Consider the following 22,367-nt stretch of genomic DNA (forward strand, 5'->3'; position numbering starts at 1 on the left):
GAGGCAGTAAGGGGTCAGGGGGGCTGTAACCACCCTCATAACACCTACAGGTCCCAGCAGGCACTACCTCCCAGAGACCCAGAGGGCAAAGTGACCCTAAGGTTGAAGAGGACTCTGCTAGAAACCTGGCAAAATTTAATCCACACTGGTTTATTAGAGGTGAGAGGCGGGAAAGGGACAAAGGCACATAGTCTATGATGCAAAGTGGGGAACCAGGTCCCTTCCCCTGAGGGCAAGCCCTGCAGGACAGCTCTGGGGTTGGAAAAAATAGGAAGGGCAAAAGAGGGCCTAGGAGCCTCCAGGGCAGAGGGGCTCTGTGGGGAGGAGGGACAGAGGACTCTGTACCACTTTGGGGAGGAGAAATTTCTGCCCAGGGCTCCCTCCAGCTCACAGACATTTCCATGACAAAGACTCTCTGATCCACAGACCCTCTCAGGGAAGAACTGCCTTTCTAAGTGTATTTCCAGGAAGGCTTTGTTGGCCTTCTTTTTCTAAACATATCCGTGAGGCAGTTCTGAAATCTATTAAATAATCATAAAGGATCTCTGGAGCCTACTGCTGGGAGGAGCCTCCAAAGTGAGACACAGGCAGCTGAGGCCTGGGCGACGTAGGCGGTGCTGCTGTGCAGGTGAAGGAGCGCTGGGGAGCCAGGGCAGGGGCCTGAATCCGACCCCTTCCACGAGGACCTGTCTATGGGGCTGCCCTCCCCTGGAGTCTTAGTTTTCTCAACCCCAAAGTGAGATTGTTGAATCATGTGATCTGATTCTTATAATTCTCACTATAAAATTTTCTAATTCCAAGCTCATAGTTCCGTTTCCCATTGCTGCTCTTTTTCTCCTTCCATGTGAATGGTTTCAAAGTAAGTTTATAGTTAACATCTACAATTTGACCTTATACGACTGTGGTATAGATGGAAACGTGTGGCTGTGTAAATATATAATATGTGATTAGAACAGAAGTTTTAAAATGTATCTATCCATGACTATTGAGAATGTTAGACTGTCTGGGACGCGTGGATAATCACCTTTTCGATCATCTGGGCTGGGACTAAAGATCTTTTAAAATTGAATGAGGAATTGATTAATCTTTATAGTACATCAAGTAGTTTTTAAAAGGACAGCGGAACTTTGTAAGAGTGAAATCCATAAATGCTTTATGTGACTGAAACTTACAAAAAATGCAAGAATGGAATTTATTCTACAACTAAAGTAAAAATAATTCTACAATTTATAAAATAAGGGCAGGTTTGCCTAGTAGTAAACTCTATACACATCGCCTGTATTCTCACCATTACCTCCTATATGCCTAGGCCATATTGCACACAGGAAGAAAGTTGTTATGTACTTGTTCCTCGAATGTAGGTGGAAGACATTTGGTATGGGTGTTCACTGATAAACATTTATTTGCAATTTAATCACGCTGGTTCAGTTCACCATAACTTTCCACAGTGCTGCACTCTGCATACATACTATATCTGATTAGATTATTCGTTTAATGATTTACATGCTTATCTTAGAAAGTATAAAGATTAGAGAATGCAAACAAGTTTTTTGTTGTTGTTACTGGGTGGAGTAAATAATTATCTTATCTTATTCAGTGGCACAGGAAAGCACCACTCTCCTGACACTCCTTTAAAATGGAGCTTTCCTGACACTCCTTTAAAATGGTGCACTAACCTTTGCACAATTCATGAAAATGAAGGTAGACACTTCCTTGAGACAGTTTTTAATTTAAAAAAAAAAACAAAAAACAGTAGAACACGATTACATATGTAACTAAACAACTCAGCAATCCTGACAATTTTGCTAAGATCCTCTTTTTAAGAAGCGTAAAGTGAGATTCTTTCCAGAGATGTGATAGTAAAGTTTTTCTTAAAGTGCACGTGATGCTGAGTATTTTATTTTATGTTTTCTTGGGCTAATTTAAGTGTTTTTCTTGCTCACTCTCACTCTTGCTCTCAGAAATATAAAATCTGAAATATAAAATATAAAATCTGAAATATAAAATCTTTCTCTGATTTCCAGCCTTGTGTTGACCAGAGAGTGGGCTGTTTCTTGTTTCTCCTATGCTCCTCATCACTTGTTGCCCAGCTTTGGCCATTCTTTTCAGTCTTGAGCCCATCTCCAGCTTGAGTAAGGCACAGCTCACGGTCTTCTCTTCTTTATTTTATCCTCCGGATCTCATAACCTGATATCCCTAAGAGCCGAACCATCCTCTGACTGTTAGGGATAAAAACTGGTTCCCCTTTCACATTCTCCTAGTGCTCACTTCTCATTTCCTTCGCTTCTCTTATTCACTTTCTCTTTGTTGATGTTCTACTCTTATTTCTCTCTTTTCATGAATTTTGTCTCTGGAAGGCCAGGCTGTTATTATAAACTAGTCATGGAACTGAGTCATGTGTTTCCCTTACTATATAGGTGAGTACATTTTTATGTGGTGCGTGTCTGTGTGAATGATCATAAAATTTAATTTTAAACTTCTACCCAGGATTCGATCACATTTTAATGAAATATATCATAGTGCCATAGAATGTACACATAGTGTGCAAAAGTTCAGATTAGGGGAAGGGTGTGATTTTTTAAAGCATTCTAGATCAGGAGGTTCAAATGTCTAAAATCTAGTAAGGAAGTCCTGACCGACTCCTCCATTGCTCTCAGATCTCTGTGCGGAAGGTCAGAGTGCTTCCTGCCATCTTCTTCTGGTAGTCCCTATCAAATTCCTCATTCTGAGCCACAGTAAAATAGTTCTTCCAGTCCCCAGGCATCCCTGAAACAAGGCAAAGTCTCAGTGACTGCTACAGGAGTGTAGGGGAAGTGAACACCCCCCTTTAGAGCCAGAACAAGAATGGGAAAGAAAAGAAACTTACCTTTCAAAACTATACAGTAGCGTTACTGACAGGAATAAGTAATATCACATGAAACATTTCTGGAAAATTTAAACAGATCACGGAGATCACAGAGTCTAATTTGCAATCTTAGAATATAAGCCCTTCGTACCTTTCCTCATAAAAGGGGAGATAGAGTGGTCCATGATGCTGCTAGGTAAAGTGGTGTAATTGGCCATTGGGTTTTGCTTCATTACATCAAAAGAGGTATTATAGATGATTTTATTCAAAACTTCCTCTGATGAGTCTTTCTCCAGGAACTTCAATATCTTCTGAATTTCCCGCTTTGGGTCCTGCATGTAGAATAGTTATACAAAACAAATAATTTGGGGTTTTCCATTAAAGATGACATTCTGTTTAGAGAAACAGTATTTGCGGAGAGATGAGTTAAGGGATCGATTCGAATACAGTAACAAATATTCCTCAAGTAATGATTGTGTGTAAGACACTGTACTGTGCCAGAACACAAAGATGAGGGCCTTCACTGCCCTCAGGTGACTTACCTTGCAATAGGTGAATAAAATGTAAACACAACTAACTGCAGTCTCTGGCCAAGAAAACTTACTGCCACATACAGAGAGAGTGCCATAAGATTTAACAGAAGGAGCAATTGTATCTCTCGGCAGAGATCAGGAAAGGTTGAATAAAAGAGAGAAAATGTTGCTGGCAAAGCACAGTATGATTAATTCTAGTATTTGAGCTATAAGAGATGGCAAAAAAAAGTCTATGAGTTTTAACAAGAGGTTAGTAAGAGCATAAATAAAAGGCATCTTAAACTGACCAGGAAATGTGAATGAATCTTGTACCTTGGTTCTTTCTGATCAAAGAGAAGCAGAAAAAGCTATAGCTTTTGACTAGATTTCTTAGCATTGGCATAGGAAGTAGTTTTGTAATTCTAGGACACCAATCCACTAGGCCATGAGCGTGAATTTGTAATACAACTCATACACAATGACTTGAAATGGAGAAACCAGCCCTCAGTCCCAATATGTGGGACCATTTTTGCCAATGTTTATTTGTATTAAACTTTGATTTGTGATGTGGGCTTAGGGCATGAAAGAGGGGGAAGGAAACTAAATTTATTGAACATGACTACACATTTTACAAATATGATCTCGTAATCCCTTACAATAATTTTGTGAGATTCGAAATACGATAATGCACATTTTATAGGTGAAGAAACATGGTTCATAAGTGTCAGGATTAATTCGACAATAAAGGCATGCGGTATTTCCTGAGGAGAAAGGATCTTCTAGGAACCATGAACTGAAGCAAAGAAAATTTAGAAGACCAATAATGTAGTTAGAGCTTTTGAGGATAAAACAGAATTGGAAAGAGTGTCATGGAGAGAGTGGGTTCCCACTGAAGGCTCTTCTGTGGGCAAGCCCACGTGCCAGGATTTTCACTGCGGTTTGTTGCACTGAAGAATGTGAGAGTATCTGATGGAGACCACACTGCCCCTTACCTCCTTCATGTCCTCGTAGAAGAGGTAGAGAATGCGGTGTTGGTCTTTTGCTTCCCACCATCCCTTTACGTGGTCATACCAGGAGCCCCATAACACTGAGGGGAAGGAGAGAGGTGGGGATCAATATCAACTTGAAATTTATCTAATGAGCATGAATATCTCAAATAAAGAGGACATTTAATAACTACAACCAGAAGACAAAGACCCTGGGTAAAATTCTTACTTGTAGAAGACAGGAAATTCCTTTTTTAATATTTAGGAAGATAACAAAGTATTCTGGATTCCTTGGTTTATATTTCCACCCTTGAACTTAACAGCTACATGAGATACTGTCTTGTGACTAGGGATTCATAATCTTTATCTCCCTTGCATCATTGCACAGTGCCTAGATCAGTGTTTTGCAATAAATATTGTTTCCCAACAGGCTGATTTTAAAAATAAGACTTTCATTCTAAAAAATCTGTAATTACCAGGTATTGGGTACCTTTACTTTCTTTGCAAATGAATGGGAAGCAGAGGGAGACATTGAGTGTCTTTTGTTGGCCTTGCCAAATCTACTCTCCACCCTCCTCCACCCTTCAAGGTTGACCTCTAAGGACTAGGTCAATGGGCTCTTTTGTCCCAGGCTGCCACCTGGGCTTTGCCAGCAAGAGGCACTGGAAGGCTTTTGGAGGCAGGAGGAGAGTGAAGATAGCTTGTTTATTTCCCTGATACCTCCCTGTTGGCTCACCGTGGTTGACCGTTTTGCCTACCAAAGGCTTCAGCTCCTGTAAAGGAGCCCTATCCTTTCTCCAGGGGGCAACGCCTCCCTTCTGGTGTTCTCCCCAGAATATTATGCTCTCACCTGTTGGTTTCTTTAAACTCTTTCCATAGCATTCTAAATAGTCTCTTGGCTAAACTCTCTTTAAGTGACCCAGTTTGAGTGTGTCATCTTCGTCCTCCTAGAGCCTTGAAGAATACAATTATTCCATGAAAACCCTTTCTTTCTGATGCCAGTAGGGGACTGAATAAGGAAGCATGGACCCACAATTTCCTCTCACTCACCTTTTCCAGCTTTGAATGTCTCAACATATTCCTCCCAAGTGCCAGGATCAGGCACCGTTTTATTCATTCTTGAGAAATGGTAGTAGGACACCAGACAGTCTTTGGCATTTCTAGCCACATAGATAATCTGAAATCAACCAGCAAGAGAATTGAGACAGGAAGAAAAGAAGACAGAAACATATTGTTCAGTGCAGAGTACTATGTTATCTGAAAGCCTTTAAGAATAGGTGGACTACCCCAACTGAGTCATTAAATGTGCATGTTTTTTCTATGATCAAGACTACCACATCTTCTGGTTTGCCCAGGCAGAGTTCCAGTTTATATCTGTGGTCTTAGCATCATTATTATGCTAAGTGTCCTGCTTTGCATGATAAATGCCACAGTCACCCTAACTATCATATTCCTGAAGGTTAAGGAGGCTACTGTGACATTTTTCCATGAATGAAAGGAAGAGCCCTTCTGGTTTTCACTGAGCAAAGAATATGACTAGGGTATAGGATAAAAGAAGCTAAAGCATTAGCCATCTAGTCTCACTTGTACACAATGAATTGCAGCCTTACACGTGAATCAGCACTCCTACTGTTCATTTGCTGAATAGATCACAGGACCCCTGAGAGCCATGCTAAGTCTACTTTGGAGTTGTTTGTGACAATGTTGTCTCCTAGAAAAAGTAGGGGTCCGGCCCAGAAGAGCTGACCTCTTGGCTTCTTGTCCTGTTGTCCCCTTCCTCCCACTCACTACCCTGCCTCCGATTCCAGCCTGTGCTACTGTGTGCACTCTCAGCAGGGTTGTGGTTAGGAACACATTAATCGTTTATCAAGCATTTTTCACTGTGTCTCATTGAACAAAACTCCTATGTCCAACACAACCAATCACCCAGTCATATTTTTCCTCTTAGTGAATTACCCTGAAATCTTGCATCCCAACCGCTTTCCCCCATAGCCCTCTCAGATGAAAACAAACCTGTCATGACTGTTTCTCTGCTCCTTTTCCTACTGCTAGATATCTCTCCAATAATGAAAATGCTCAGAAAAACAAAAAGTATGATACAACTTGAAGGTCTTATTATTGTGTAAATATATTTCTTAGTGCTTATGTTGGTTATTGCCTATTTGCAAATCAAAGCCTGAGTAATTGGATAGAGGAAGTCTGGGCTAGACAGGGAACATATTCAAATGTACTTATGGTATAAGTCAGAGAGTTTGATGTGATCTAAGTCAAAAACTTAATTTTTTTTGTCTGTTGAGTGATATGTGTGAGTTTCCTATTGTTGCTGTAACAAGTTATCACAAATGTAGTGGCTTAACACAAGATATTTATTCTCTTGCCGTTCTGGAAACCAGATTTCACTAGGCCAAAGTCAAGAGGAGAATCCATTTCCTCACTGTTTTTAACCTCTAGAGTCTTTGGCTCTTGACACCATCTTTGTTTTTTGTTTGGTTTTTTTGTTTGTTTGTCCACCCTTGATTGTCCTCATAGATTGCAAGAACCTTGTCAGCTTACAATCCCTTATTTTTTATTTTTTACACTTATAGCACCTGAGCTTCCTAGGTGGTCTCTCGTCCAAGTACTAACCAGGCTCGACTCTGCTTAGTTTCTGAGATCAGATGGGATCGGGCTTGTTCAGGGTAGCATGGCCATAGACCCTTGACATCATCCTCGAATCACTCCAATTTCTTGCTTAAGTTGTCATACATCTTCTATTTCCCCCTTTGATCTTCTTGAATCCCTCTTTTAAGGATCCTTGTGTTGATATTTAGGGCCCACCCAAATAATCTTGGCTACTCTTCCCATCTCCAGAGCCTCAATTTAATCACATCTGCAAAGTCCACTTTACCATATAGGTAGCATTCACAGATTTTTGTGATTTCAATGTGGATATCTTTGGAGGAGCATTATTTAGCTTACCACACCCTAATAAAATGAAAAGGTTGGACTGAGCTTTCTCAGTCGTGTCCTCAAATACTTTGTGATTCTCCGCAGAAAAAGAGATGTGCTGCCATAGAATTTTACATTTTTACGAGGCCTGATTTTACAAAAATAAGGTGTTAATATGATGACTAACCAAGTGTTAGTGTGTCTTCTAACACCATGTTTCCAATATCATTTGGAAATAATATTGGGTTCTGTGGGAATCAACCAAGAAAGTTTCACAAATCAAGGTACCCTGAGTATAATTTCAGGGAAATAGATAAGGAATGGGATAAAATTTTGATACACGAAAACATTTGATTTTATTATACCTTGTTTGGAGATAGGAGATGAACAAGCTGAACATCTGGCGAGTCATAGAAACCCAGAAAAAAAAAAAAGAGAGTCGAAAGCAATCACTCGCGTTCCATTTCTGAGCACAGCACTGGGAAGAGAGTGCCTTGGCTAAACAGACTTCACCATTATGCTTTCTTGGTAAGGATTCAGTCCAGAAAGTAAAAGAGTCTGCACTTGGGTTTTCAAACTAACTTGTCCACAAGTTGATGTACCTACCAGTCCAGCTAATACACACCTTTAATTTTGCTGGATGGCTACACTATTCACTGCAAATTTACAAGTTGATACTTGGTTTATATCCCATATATCATTGATTTCAAGACTCACTGATGAAGCAGATATCAAAAAGAAACACTAGTACATTTATTGTACACTGCATTTATAGGATCTGAAGCTGGAAGGGTCAAAATAAAATTTAAAAAATTTAATAGCGGCTATAGAGGTAAAACAATTCCTGAGAACTTGCACCATCAGTTATGCTCTCTCTACAGGTGGACCAATTTCTAAACACTGCATCATGCTCCCCATACTCCTTTGTCTTGATCTCCTTTTCTCCTGACAGATTTTCCCTAAATGAATCTCTTTCACATCATACTCTGTCTTGGCGTTTGCTTCTTACAGGATTCAAACTAAGATAATTGCCTCTTTTGGGAAATAGGTGCTTTCTTCCATGGCTCACTTTCATTTAATGTGGTTTAACTGGCAACCAATCAGAATAATTTTGTGTGAAAACTTCCTGGTGTATACCAGAAATAATATTTTGAAGAAAGTCATGTCAACAGATAAACTGTCCAAACCTATAGAGAATTTTGATAAGAGTTTATCTGAGCTGAACTAAGGACATATGCTTGGGAATTAAGATTTCGAATCCTCCTGAGAATGGTGGCTTTGCAGCTTCTTTTATACATTTGAAACTGGGGGCGGAAATCAGGAAGATTACATGGCGGTGGGGGAAAGCAAGGTGGGGATCAAATTATAGGATAGCTAACAAGATTATGTGCTCTCTTGAGGGTGGTTAGAAGGGGTGGGGGCTGAAAAGAAGCATTACAAATGCTTCTAGATGCACAGAAACAATGGACAGGACTTGCTTTAAGGCAAAGGAAAACCTTTTTACTAAAAAAGCTATATGCATGGGGCATGACTACCCACCATGACCCACCAGTTAGGAATTTATGATCAGATCACCCTGTGAGGTTACTTTCTTTAGAACCACTCACAGGTGGATCCAGAAGGAAATGAGTGGGAATCCCACTGTCTGCCTTGTACCTCCACTGGTTATTTGTCTTCCAAAATCTTTGATTATTTCCTCTAAGATAGAGATATTCTTTGGCCATATTGATCAAAACTAGGTTTGAAGAGTTGATTCTTCTTACCTTTGAATTTTCTTTCCAGAAAGAAGGTGGTAGCATATGAACAGGCAGATGAGTCTTCAGAGTTCTAGGAGAAGGCATTTTGTTGGCCAGGTCTAAACCTGGAAAACAGGGCCACATCATTCAGTTAAACACTTCTCGTCTGCTACATGGATTCAATATTATTATTTTGTCAAACATCCGGAATAAGATTTACCAAATAGTTGGCACTACCTCAAATTATGGTTTTACATGTCTGGGTTTCCCTCCTGATGACATCTTTATGGTCCATTCTGGTAGAGAAAAGCCCTGAGGAGATATTGAAATCTACTGAGGTAACATTACTCTCCTTATTTGTTGGGTATTGGTGTGTACTTGCGTGGCTAGATAAAGATGCTGTGGTAACTGTGACCTCAATAAGCACTTGGATATTTAGTCCTTTGGGGTTTCTATTACTACAACAGAGAGTGGAGGAGAGGCAGCTGGAGAAGAGCTGATATCCCTCTTAAGAGGGAGAGGTTATGAACCACCTTACAGCCCCAGCAGCTCTGTTTAAAGAGCTTCTGTTTTTCTTTCAACCTTTACTTATAAGGCCAGGAACCACAGTAGCCACCAGTCGTATGCTAGCACTATTCTGTGCTGTGATATATTTCCAGATGAAAAATTGAGCCTGAACAAATCGTAACACAACATTCCAAACCAAATTAAGTATACTGAAAGAATTAAATATATTGAAATAATACTGAAACATTTGTGAATATGAAAAAATGGCTCAAAAATACAAAAATTAAAAGCAGAAATAGACAAAAGAGGGAGAAATGAAATAATATGAGCTCAAAAAAATAGAAGCAAAAAGACAACATAATAAATGAATATTAAGTCATAAAACTGACAATAGAGAATAAGTTTAAACAAAAATTTTTTAAAAAAACATTGAAGGAAAGCAAGAAAACAACCAAGATGGTGACAATGAGATAAAGTAAGAAGTAAAAAGATTTAGAGAGAAAGTGACAGACACAGAAGACAGGTAAAGGTCCAATGGGGGAATAAATTGAAGTTCCTTAGAAGAATGTTAAAAGAATGGAATTGAACTAATATTTAAACCTATAATCAGAACAAACTTTCAGGGAATAAAAAGAGACTTGAATTTATACCTACTCCATAATATTGCTGCCTTGGCCTCCATTCTATATGGCCAAGGGCCTGCAGGAAACCAGCCTTCCCTCAAGAACATGCCCTAGATAGTTGCCCATAGAGTCACAAGTAAATGTAAGTTCCTGAAGTGGCTCCCCAATGACCCTTGTGATAAGCAGTCTTCCCTGCCTCCCAAGGCCTTTCCCTTGAGCACTCTCAAAGCTCACCAAGAACTTGGCTGCTTTTGGTCTGAATTGACAAATCTGGCCTTAGCCTAGGAACCCCAAAGCATGGGCCCTAATAAAGGCAAGTGTCTCAGCCTCCACCACATTTTCTGCCTGCACCCCGCCTTAACCTTCCCATATGGCTCTTGGGGTGTTCTGTGTACTTCTAATCTCAGTGGCCCAGAAGTCTTCAGAGGGTTCCAAGGCTCCCTTTGCCCCAAACAACTTCTCCAACCTGCATGGCAGCCCCCCAGACCATTACCCTACTCAACAGCTGCCTAGAGCTTATCACATCCTGAGGACAATTGCTCATTCACTACTCTGGTGGTCCACAGGGACAGAGGCAATAATCAGACATTCTTGGCTCTGTTAAACGCAGAATAAGCCCAAGTCATAATAATTTTAGGTAATCTTTCTAAATCCCCAAGGGATCCTCCTAGAGCCTACAAGGTATAGCAGGGTAAACTATAAAGGGAGTACAACTTGGGCTGGATGTGTCTATTGGCACTACATTTCTAAAACAGTTGCCCGTGGTGGTGGCCACCTTGGCTCTCTATTTTCCTATTTATAGATATGGATGCCCCCACCAGTGACATGACTGGTGGAATAAACCCAAATTACTGGCCTTTCTTATGGAAGCTGAGAAATGGTAACCTGACCAAATGCATCCTCCGGTGAAAACAATAAATACACCACAATATCGGCTGATGCAAGGTACACAGGGCCTTCAGCTAGTCATTGGAGTTGTACTTGACCCTGGGGTCATTTATGACTACCATCTCACCTTTTAATAGTTCTATCTGGCTAGGGTTAAAACTGGCCAAATTGAATGGAGATTAACAATTGACGATTGAAACTGAAATGCAGAGTTTCCCACCATTAAGTCTCCCATTCCCAATATTACGGACATGACAGATGACATCCAAAGAGCTCAGGGACCCTACTTTGCCCTAGATCTAGCCAACAGGTTTGATTTTGTCCCAGTAATGGAAGACTCACAACCTCAATTTGCTTTCATTTTCAAAGATGCCTTCACTGAGTTGACCGTGCATGGCTTATCTAAATAGCCCTGCCATTGCACATAACCTATGCAGACGAGATATCATTCGCTCAAACTAACACACTGCTTGCTGCCTTTGGCATTAGGTAGATGACATTCTATTACAGGAGCCCTCTGAGGATGCTGTCAGGGAAGATTCACACCTAGTAACACGATGTTTACAGCAGAGAGAATGGGCCATTTACCTTGCATAAGATCCAAGGACCAGCCACTTCTGTCAAGTCTCTTGGCATCATGTTGTCAGCTGAGAACTATGAAATTCCCCTTGCTATAAAATATCAACTCCTCATAGTCTAGTCTCTCACTACACTAAGCTGGCACACAGCATGTATTAGGTCTCTACCTTTGGGAGGCAACACGCTCTACACTTACCGTTTTACTTAAGGCTATTTCTGCTGTTACATGCGAATCGGCTTCTTTCCACTGGGAAGAACCTCACCAAACTGCCATATAGCAGGTCCTTCCCTTAGCCTCTCCAGGCTCAGACTTCCCAGTTGAATCACTGGTGATGCCTGACTATGCCTCGAGGAGTCTCTGGACTCACTATGGCTCTATCTCACTGTAAATGGGTCCCGGACCAAATGTCTGCCCCAGACGGCATCTGATACTCGCCACCTGATTGCCAAATTTTGGAAGCCTATTGGGCCCTTTTAGAGACAGAAGCTTTCACAGACCATACTGATTTGCATATATGTCTCCAATCTGCCTTGGTTCAGGAATTCAATCCATCAGAGGCTTGCTACAGCCACTGAGGCCACACTATTAGAATGGAAATAGTACTTTCAGGAAAAAGCTAAATATGATGTTAAGGGCCTTTCCAGATTACAGGAGGATGTGGCTTCCCCCACGCTCAGCCTCGTGCCCACTGACAAGAAGGCAAAGCTAATGGCACCACCACTGCTGGCCCCTCTAGTAGTTTGAGAAGCCCTTGGGACCACCCGTCTGACATGGAAAGGGAGTCACCCAAGGCAATGCCACCATTGTACGCAACGTGGCCCACCAGAATGCTGCAGTATATCATCGTGCTAGTGGCAGATCTCTAGTTGAGGAGCATTGGTTTGGCCAGACTGGCAAAATTGGTGGCAGTGCACCTGGCAGTACAATAGGCCATGAATAGGAGATTCTCAAGGGCACATATTTTTACTGGCTCCTGGGCAGTCACCAATAAGCTGGCAGCCTGGCCTGGACAATGGCAAAAGGAATAATTTCATGATTCAGGAAAACCTATCTGGGGCAACTCCATTTGAAGAGAAACAGCCAACTCACATATGCTGTTTATGGTCAATCACGTCTCCTAACACACATGCCAACGGACAGTAGAAGCAGAATATGATAGCATTGCAGACTCTCTATCCAAATTACAAACATGTCCCAGGCCCAGCATAAGCCACTTCCCAGAGTAGCAGACAGCCTCAGATACAACGATTTCTCTAGTCATGCCATACCTAGTAGCAATGGGGTTTAAAAAAAAATTGTTGGTACTTTAAAAAGCAAGAATGTGATACATTTTCATTGTCAAATAGCAAAAAGCTTCAGATGCATATATAGTAAAAACAAACCAGAACAAAACATACAACAGCAAAGGTCCTGTTATCGCCCTTCAAATCCCAACCTCCTTGGGTAATCATAGAGTAACTTTCTAGAATATTTGGGCCATAAGGATATGACAGCACTCACTGACTGAGCATACAGGCATGGCATTCCCCTGACCTCAGCTCTAGCCAAAGCGATGGTAGATAATTGCCTGCTTTGTCCCCATACAAAACTCTGGAAGGCTCTCAAATGGGAACATTGGCCCTGGGGCGAAAAACGTATTCAAGATGGCAAGTTGATTTTTTTGGCCCCTGCTTCTCTCTGCTGGAGCTAGTTGGTATTGCAACCACCATCAAGGAGGGGGCTGCTCCCTCCAGAAATGATGCTTCGCATCATGTACTCTCCTTCCTTACCAGGTAGGTATGTGCTCATCCTCTTTGGATATCTGGTGAGACATCATAGATTCAGCTCAATGTTCCCACTTCACCTCTCAAGTCATTCAGTCTTGGGCTCTATAGTCTTGTGGGATTTCCAGCTTGTTTACTGGTCCTAAGCAGCGGGACTTACAGAGAGGTACAATGACCTACTCAAAGACATGCTTCTCAAACTTTCAAACAAAAAGTCCCCCAAATGAATAGAAACTTTACTCCAGGTTCTAATACTGCTTAATTCCTGGCCCTCAGGTCTCCACCCTACCCCCACCCCCACCCGCCCCACGCACAGACTACCAGTCTTCTCCAAACACTCCTCGTTACTGCTTACGGGAACTGTTCCTACAATGCCAGAGAGAATATCATCCATATCCACTCACCAGATCAATGCTCCCCTTACCATTTTGATTTTTCGATGGTCTCACCATTTTCCACGTGTTGGCAACATGATCAAGGGTAGATCGTGTAATATGACTTTCTTATAATAGCCCAAGGGAACAAATACCTACCAAATTGCTTAAAGATCATGATTATATAGATGTTATTGGCTCAGGCGGTGGCCCAGTACCAGCGGTAAAGCTAGGGTCATTGGCTTCGCCTCACTACTTGGGTCATAAAACCTAGCTAATTAAACAATATCCACCAAAATGTTTTCAGAAGTTTGAAATTACAGCTCTAGGATCTACCAGCCAAACTGTGGATCTCAGGGAGAGGAAAAGAGGCCTTCTACCTAGTGGATGCCAGTCCACCCAATAGAAATGAAATCCATGAAGGAACCCTGGAATCCAGTGGTAACTATCGAGAGAACCAGGCCAGGGAAAAGTATGAAATAATTCAAAAAGTTAAGATCATTAAATTGGTATTAGACATCTGGTAAAACAGCAAACAAAGCAAGGCAATGGGGGAGCATCATTTTTAAGAAACTTAAGGATGGAAAATGTGAATGAAAGGTATTATATCCAGGCAAGCTGTGCTTCAAGTATCAAGGTTATTGAAAAAAGTTTTGAATGTGCAATAACTCAGAGAATACACATGAGCCTTCATGAACAATCTACTAGGATGAGTTTGATTCAACCGAGAGATGACTAGGAAAATTATCAAATAAAATGATGGTGAGCATTTCACATTATTTAACACTAGACCTAATATTAAAAAGTGTGAGGTGATAAATTTAAGAATAATATGTAAACTTTATATGACAAAGTAGAAACAATACAACTGAAAATTTAGAATTAGATCATTGGTGGTTATATAAGTAAGAGTGAATCGAACGATTTCTTTGAAACTGGCAGATCAGAGGTATAAGGTTAAGTAAAGAAAGGAGGATTAAGGCATTATTAAGGGTAATAATATACAGGCAACCAACCACTAGGAAGTAAATTTTAAAAATTTCCTAAATCTAAAATAAAACTCTATTAAAAACAAAACAAAATAAAAAACCCACAATGTTTTTAAATAAAAGAAAAATAAAAAGGTTATATCCCAGAGGGAAAGACAGTACATATTATTTATTGTGCATAATAATTTCTACACATGATAATATGACATATTTGTGACCAAACATTATATATCGATAAATGTGAGTGAAATTTAATCACCTATAAAATTTTCAAAAAGGAAAAGCCAACTATATGGAGCATAAAAGAGATGCACCTAAAACACATAAAGAGTAAAAATAATAGAATGGGTAGAGATATAACATCAAATGGAAACTAAAGAAAGCAGGAATTGTGATGCTATCAGATAAAGTAGGCTTCAACTTCATAAGCATTATATGCAACAAGGAAGGAGCTTTCTAATGCTAAAGACCCCGTTATAGCAATAAAATATAATAATCATAAATAGCTACATGCCAAATAACAGAATAATCACTTATATAAAACAGAAACCGCAATAGGTATAAGGAGAAATAAAAATACATTAATAATAGCATCCTTTCACTCTCAGTACAAGACCAGTCAAGTCTCAGTAAAAGACAAAAAAAGGATATAAAAGATTTAAACAACATAACATATTAGATCTTTTCAGATAATAGAAGATGTAACTTCTACTAAAGTTCACATGATAAATTCACAAAAATCGATCCTATGTTAGGGCATAAATTAAACTTCATTAGGGCTCATAAAGCTGAAATACTATAGACATTCTTTGATCACAAATGCAACAAAACTAGAAATTAAACACAAAGCCCCAAATGGAAAGCTTTTTCATCTGGAAATTAAAAACATTTACTAAACAACTTTGGTGTAAAATTACACAAATTTGGAAAAATGTGCATAACGAAATATAAAGAAAATACTACATATCAAAACCAAACAAATAGAAAAACCCAAATACATTTAAAATAGCGATCAGAGAAAAATTTGTAGCCATAAACAAAGAATGAATGAAAATAAGTGAATTAAATTCTCATTTCAAAAAGCATTTGACAAAATCCAACACTGATTTATGACTAAGAACTCTGAAAAACAAGGAATAAAAGAGAACTTCTTCGGCATAAAAAAAGCATCTACAAAAAAAGTTACAGTTAACGTCATACTTAATGCTAAAACATGAACGTTTTTCCACTAACATTAGGATCAAGATAAGGATGTCTGCTTTTATGATTTCTGTTCAACACTGCAATGGAGGTTCTAGTCAGTGCAAGAAGGCAAGAAAAAGAAATAATGTGTATTCAGACTAGAAAAGAAGTAAACTTTTCTTTATTCACAGAAGACATGGTTAAATATGCAGAATATGCAATAGAATATAAAAAAAGATAGTACTAATTACTAGGTCACAGATACAAGATCAAATTAAAAAATCAATTATATTTTAATGTAGCTACAACAAATAATTAAAATTAGAATATAAAAATAATAGCATCGAAAAAAATTATTTATGGTTAAATTTGACTAAAGATGTGCCAGACTGATGTAAATGTTGACAAAAGAAACGTCCAAACCTGTAGAGAATTTTAACGAATTTATTTGAGCCCAATTGACAACTGCCGGGAAGCAAAATCTCAATGAATTAAGAAAATGCTCTGGAGAATGGCAGTTTTGCAGCTATTTTACACATTAGAATCAAAGGAAGAGACGTAAGGAGAGGTACATGAAATCATTGGTGGTCGGATAAAGGGGGTGGGAGAAAGCAAAGTGGGGAAATCTCTGGGATTTGATAAAAAGTAAAACGGAAGGGCGCATACTTCTTTTACATTGATGGGTACAGGAGAGTTAATAATTAACATTTATGACACAGAGAGGTAGTGTGCAGGGGACAAGATAACAGTGAGGGGTTCTGTGGTCTCTGTTCTGGTGTGGTGGGCTACATCTGAGGGTCTGGAAAAAAAGGGATAACTCTGACATTCCAAGGGGACGTTATCTTAGATGAGAAAAGACAATAGATAGTCTCACTTAGGGTAAAGATCGACCTTTGTCAAGAAAACTACAGGCCCAGGATGGGACTACCCACCATGACCTGTTTTAAGATAGGAATATTTATGTTCAGACCATTCTGTGTGCTTAATTTCAGTCTCTGAGTTTGTAGGGCCCTCTATGCTGGCCTCCCTTGAGCTTGTCAGGTTTAGTATGTATCCCCTTTTTCATCTACATAACAAAAGGCACAAAATATCGCTAAGGTACAAAACTTATAAAAGAACTACAGTGATCGAAAAGTGGGTATTGACCGAAAGATGGACACATAATGGAAAAGAACAGAATAGGAAAAAATCCAGAATACCGCCATATATATATATGAGTAATTGATTTTTGTGAAGAGAACAAGTCAATTCAATGGGAAGAAAGAGAATTTTTTCAACTGATGGTGTTGTAATAATTGGGTCAATTAATAATGAATTTTCAATAGGTAGTAGTTTCCAAAGGGAGAAACATTAGGTTTTGAGAGGTTTAATAACTTACTGGTCACCCAGGTAAGAATATAAACCAGCATTTGAAGCTGGACTATTTGATTCCAAAGTCTATGCCTTTTCACCACTGGGTTGTCTCCTATTGCAAAAGCTACTATTTGCTACTTTGTACTTTATAAAACACGGGGCTTTATTCCTAATTGACTGCAAGCTTTCAAGAGTTCTTGTCTATGCCATATATTTCTTAGTATCTTTGGTATGAAGTATAGTTATTTGTTGGTAATAAGGATACTATATATAATTCATCTTGATTCTCTGGTAGAGAGGTTATAGATAAAGTATATTTGGAAGACAGTTTTCCATGAGAAGGAGGCACAGTGACACAGAAATGTGGTTCTTAACCATGAACGCTGGGAGTCCTCAAACCTACCTTCACTGTGTTATACTTTCGTGGTCACTCTCAAGTTCTCAGGGAATATGCTGTCTGATGCTACATAGTCATATATTTTAGAAAGGAAATTTAGGAGATTTTCTTCCCAATTGAAGTGAGTATGTGGACCTGGACCACCTTCAAACTCCTCGTAGTTCCCTTTGGAAATATTTTCTACAAGGTCGATTGTAGAAATAATTCTCTTTTCAGATGGAAAGCGACCCAGCATAATGCTTATAACTTCATAAGTCCTAGTTGGGAAAATTTACCTGAGTTGAGGGGCGGGGGTAGACTCCACTCAATGAAAGGTTGCCGGTCATAGGTGTTGGCCCGTTGGCACTTCTGCACGTCTCCATCATTTTGGATCATGTCCACAATCTCCTGTGTCCAGGTTGTGCCTAGAAGCATTAGTTATTCTCGATTCAACCTACTTACCACACAATTTAGTTCTGTTTCCTTGATTATTCATTTATTCGGTTAAATTCACATTTGCTGGGTACAGAGCAGAATCAGCTAGCTCACTTATAACCTTCTCTGAAGGACATCCAAGTGGACAAAGCCTCTGCATGACACGTAGAAAGGACAGAACCTCTCTGAGCACCAGTGACCCCCGTGCTCATTGTCAAGGTCCGTTTATATACATATCTGCCTTCTTGTGAGAGGGAGAGCTCAACAGATGTAGAAACGTGTCCTTTTGTTCTCTTTATTCCTCGTATCTGGCATAGGGCTTTGCACCTGATAAATGTAGCTTAAATGAAAGAATACTGAATCAAAGAAATGTAGGAAGATACAAAAATGGGTTAGCCACTCACTGTCTCTGCCTCTAACAAGCTTACAGTTGTTTGTTTTTTTGTTTTTTTGAGGGGATAAGATATGATAAAGATTGTTTCTTTCCTAGTTAATCTCCATTCTTTCATTCTTTCTCAAATTAATAGATCCTCAATTTTTACCTGGGCATATAGCTACTTGTTTACTGGTGACATTTTTCAGGGTTTCTTACAACCAGATATGGCCATAACATCAAATTTGGGGAGGCTGTCATTGAAGGGAAGGAACATGACCTTATTCTTCAGCTTCCTACTTCTTTTCTGCTATTTGGAATAGGCATGTGATAGCTGGAATGCCAGCAGTCACATTGGACTACACAACCAAAAGCTACACTTGAAGATGGTGGAGCAAAAAGTTCAAAGGAGCCAGGGTCTCTGATGATCAGTGTAGCCACCATTTCAGCCCTGGACTGTTCACTTCCAGATCGTTTTTTCTTTCATGTTTTGTGGGGTTTTCTGACGTTTGTAGCCAAATTAAATCCTGATAAAGGAAAGCACTATAAATAGACATATGGATAGGCAAAGAGCTAGACTGTGCTCATTGTCCACCCGACATCTCTTTTCTTTTTTAAACCAAAAATATCAGTGAGGCTCTGTTGAGATGGTCGGGTCACTTTAGAATGAACAGTTATAGCAGGTCTAGATTGTCCACCTGCATTAAGGAGCTAGGACATCCCAGGAGGGGAAGCCAGGACAAAGGCGGATGGAGTTTCATGTTGGAAAGTGTAAGGGCTCACGGGGAATTGAGAAGTGGAGGAATAAGGCTAGAGAGAGAGTATGAGACTATCTCAAAGAATATGGAGGGCCCTGAGGTTTATTGTATCATTTCCAAGGTGAGTTGAAAACAAATTTCTGCTCTGAGGTACAATACAAAGTTCAGTTCAGAACTAGGCAAGAAAAGTGCTACCCAGATGGAAAAAGTGCTTCTTGAGAAATGGAAACTTCCCAACAGGAATCCCTAATGCAGCGTATTAGGAAAGCTCTGGCCAGCAATGCTGAGTGGTGAGAACAAGCTGAATCCAAGGAAAGAATTCTGAGTCAGAAATCTTCTGATTATGAATATCTAGAGTTCCTCTTGTTGAGTCAAATGGTCACTGTATTTCCCAAACTGGTTACAGATTAAAGTTCTTTATTTCCCTTGGTTATACTGCTTGAAATTATAAATACAGATAATGCAGAGAGATTACCAGGTATTATGTAAGAATCTTCCCTGTTTATTATGGTGTCTAATCTTCTACCCCTGCATAGGCCTAGCATACCCTTCACCCTTTCCAACCATTATTTCTCCCACAAACTCCTCTTCATTTTGTTTCTGATAAGCGTCACCTCCCCTCTCCCAGATCCTTCCCTTGGTACTTGTGTAGGTTTGGACTCAATGCTATTAGCATTTTTTTATATTGGTGTGAAAGTGCTCAGTTTCACATCTGCCCCCTACCCTGAGAGAACTTCTCATGAGCATGGGGCACTGTTACTCCAGGAGAGTTTAGCGGATACAAACAAGGAGCAGCTGCATTGACAAGATTTCCGACAGGAACTTCTGTGCTATTTCTCAGACTCTGTGCTTTTTAGATAGTTTTGTAATTCATTCAGTCCTTTGATGATTTGGGATTCTAGCTATCTCTTTTTCTATCACAGACCTAAGTGAATAAAAAGAAGGATCTTGGATGCTGGGAGATTAGAGCTCATAATCCAGTCTGTTTTTCATTTTTCCAGGGACCAGCCCTAGGGAAACCTGCCTTTGAAAATTGAGAACCCCTTCCAGGTACTCGGCTCCTGCAAAGCTGTCTTCCTCAGCACCAGTTCTCAAACTCACCTGCCTTGGCGTAGCTTGCAATGAGGAGATCATCAGGTCTTGCTTGGAAATTCCAGATCTTGTCCCAATTATCACTCATTATCTTGGTCAAGAGTATTCCTTTTACTTCTTTGGTTTCTGGTTGTAGGTATTTTTCATCTAGCTTGAGATCTTTCATTTCTTCCAAGGACATCTTTCTATGTAGACGTACTTGAGGGGAACTTAAAAAAAAAGGTATGCTTATATCATTTCTAATGCTTAGAAAAGCCATTCCTTTTTTTTTTTTTAATTTACATTATTCTCTGAGAAAGTTATGAAAAGTGTGGTGGGAATTCATTACTATATTACAATGATAATTTAACTAAGAACACTGGAAAATGTGGGAACCTGAAGCATTTTAAATCGCTTTGTTTCAGGGTGTAAAGACAATAAAGAAGTAAACATATTTCTGATGGAGATAAATGCCACAGAGGGAAACAAAACTGGGAGATGTGTTAGACCATGACAGGTTTGGATTGGCTCCTCAGAGATGGCCTTTCTGAGGCATGAGTGACAAAAATGTGGACAGCCATGTAGGGGACCAGAGCAGAGGGCCACTAAGTTCACAGACTCTTCTCAAGTTAGAGCAGCAAAAGGCCAGGATGGACTCGGCACTTAGGCTGTTTGTTGAAATAGGCTGAGGGCAGGTACTGGAACTACATCTGACCTAGACAGCTATGGAGCTGAGCGGGTAACTGAAGCAGATGAGGCTTGACTACACTCATGTCAGGCTCCCTGTTTGGCACAATGACTATTGAAAGGTTTCAGTATGGAAGTCTGAGGTGAGACTGTAACCCTAAATTCCCTCTGTTTTAATAATTGCGTATCTAATTTAACGTTTTCCTTAGCTGAAAGACAAATAAAATAATGACAACTCCATTTACCAAAGATTTTTGGTTTCTGAGACTTCTTTCCTCAATCCTAAAATTTAAAGAGATCAAACCATATGCGCAATTGTGCATTTGCAGAGCTTGACTTTGTGACTTTCCTGCACCTGCTTTTGTCCTCTTCCGTGGGGTTCTTCATGCAGTCATGGTAAACCACTCGCTAGTCTATCCTTCCAACTGGTCTTTCTCTCTTCAGTCTTTTTTTGGGCCCCCAAGTTTACCAGTCTCAGTGTCCATTACTTAAGAGCTGCCATTTTCAAGCAGCTGTAGATGCTTACATATCACTTGGGGTGCCTCCGTGACTGCCAAGGAGTCGTGGGTCCTTGTGTTTTCCGAGAAGATAGGTTCTGGGCCCTGCCCTCCCACCTGGGAAGGTTTCGTCTTGGGCAGGTTCATGTTTACCTGTCTTCTCTTTTAGGCTTCTATATACATTTAGTTTCAAAGGAAAGACTCTGAGCACAGCCCACTTAAAGGCACTGCTCCCTGCTTCTAATGTGGCAATCAGTCATCCTAACAGTGTGTTAAACTTTTCCAGGAATTAATGTCCCTAAAGCCAGAGAAGATGAAGCAGATGGGTGTGGAGGAGAAGGAGTAGCTGGAGGTGTACCCTAAAGCAACCTGAGGCAAAAGAAACATTAGGGGGAACTTTCTTCTCTCTTTATAATTAAATGAGTTACAATGGAATATTATCCAGCACTAAAAAGAAATGAGCTATCAAGCCATGAAAAGGCATGGAGGGACCTTAAGTGCACGTCACTCAGTGAAGGAAGCCAGTCTGAAAAAGTTTCACAGTGGATCATTCCAACAGTATGACTTTGTGGAAAAGATAAATCTATGGGGACAGTAAAAAGATCAGTGGTTGCCAGGGATTGGGTAGCGGGGAGGGATGAACAGGCAGAGCACAGAGGATTTTAGGGTTACAGTCTCACCTCAGACTTCCATACTAAAACCTTTCAATAGTCATTGTGCCAAACAGGGAGCCTGACATGAGTGTAGTCATGTGAAGGGCCCAGGAGCCAGCACTGCTGCAGTGATCACTGCAGAGGGGCCTCGAGAAGGTTACCGAGGGGGCTAATCCCTCCATAATCAATAACAGTGCCCACGTGAAGGGTGGGGGTACTGGAAGATCACAGGACAGTTCACTCACTTGATC

The 22,367-nt window shown here is 40.1% G+C and overlaps 1 protein-coding gene across 1 annotated transcript; it reads right to left on the bottom strand.

Annotated features, from left to right (window-relative positions):
* Positions 1 to 1,378: 1,378 nt before the first annotated feature.
* Positions 1,379 to 20,509, bottom strand: SULT1C3 (sulfotransferase family 1C member 3). The gene is made up of 7 exons (XM_039840087.1): positions 20,310 to 20,509; positions 17,939 to 18,067; positions 9,035 to 9,132; positions 5,394 to 5,520; positions 4,350 to 4,444; positions 2,997 to 3,177; positions 1,379 to 2,766 (listed from the first exon to the last, which is right to left on the bottom strand). Exons 1-7 carry the CDS (start codon positions 20,479 to 20,481, stop codon positions 2,654 to 2,656), a joined length of 915 nt encoding a protein of 304 aa, XP_039696021.1. The 5' UTR covers positions 20,482 to 20,509; the 3' UTR covers positions 1,379 to 2,653.
* Between the last annotated feature and the right edge of the window lie 1,858 nt (positions 20,510 to 22,367).

Source organism: Pteropus medius, unplaced genomic scaffold, assembly GCF_902729225.1.
Source record: "Pteropus medius unplaced genomic scaffold, Ma_sr-lr_union100, whole genome shotgun sequence".
Taxonomy (NCBI): Eukaryota; Metazoa; Chordata; class Mammalia; order Chiroptera; family Pteropodidae; genus Pteropus; species Pteropus medius.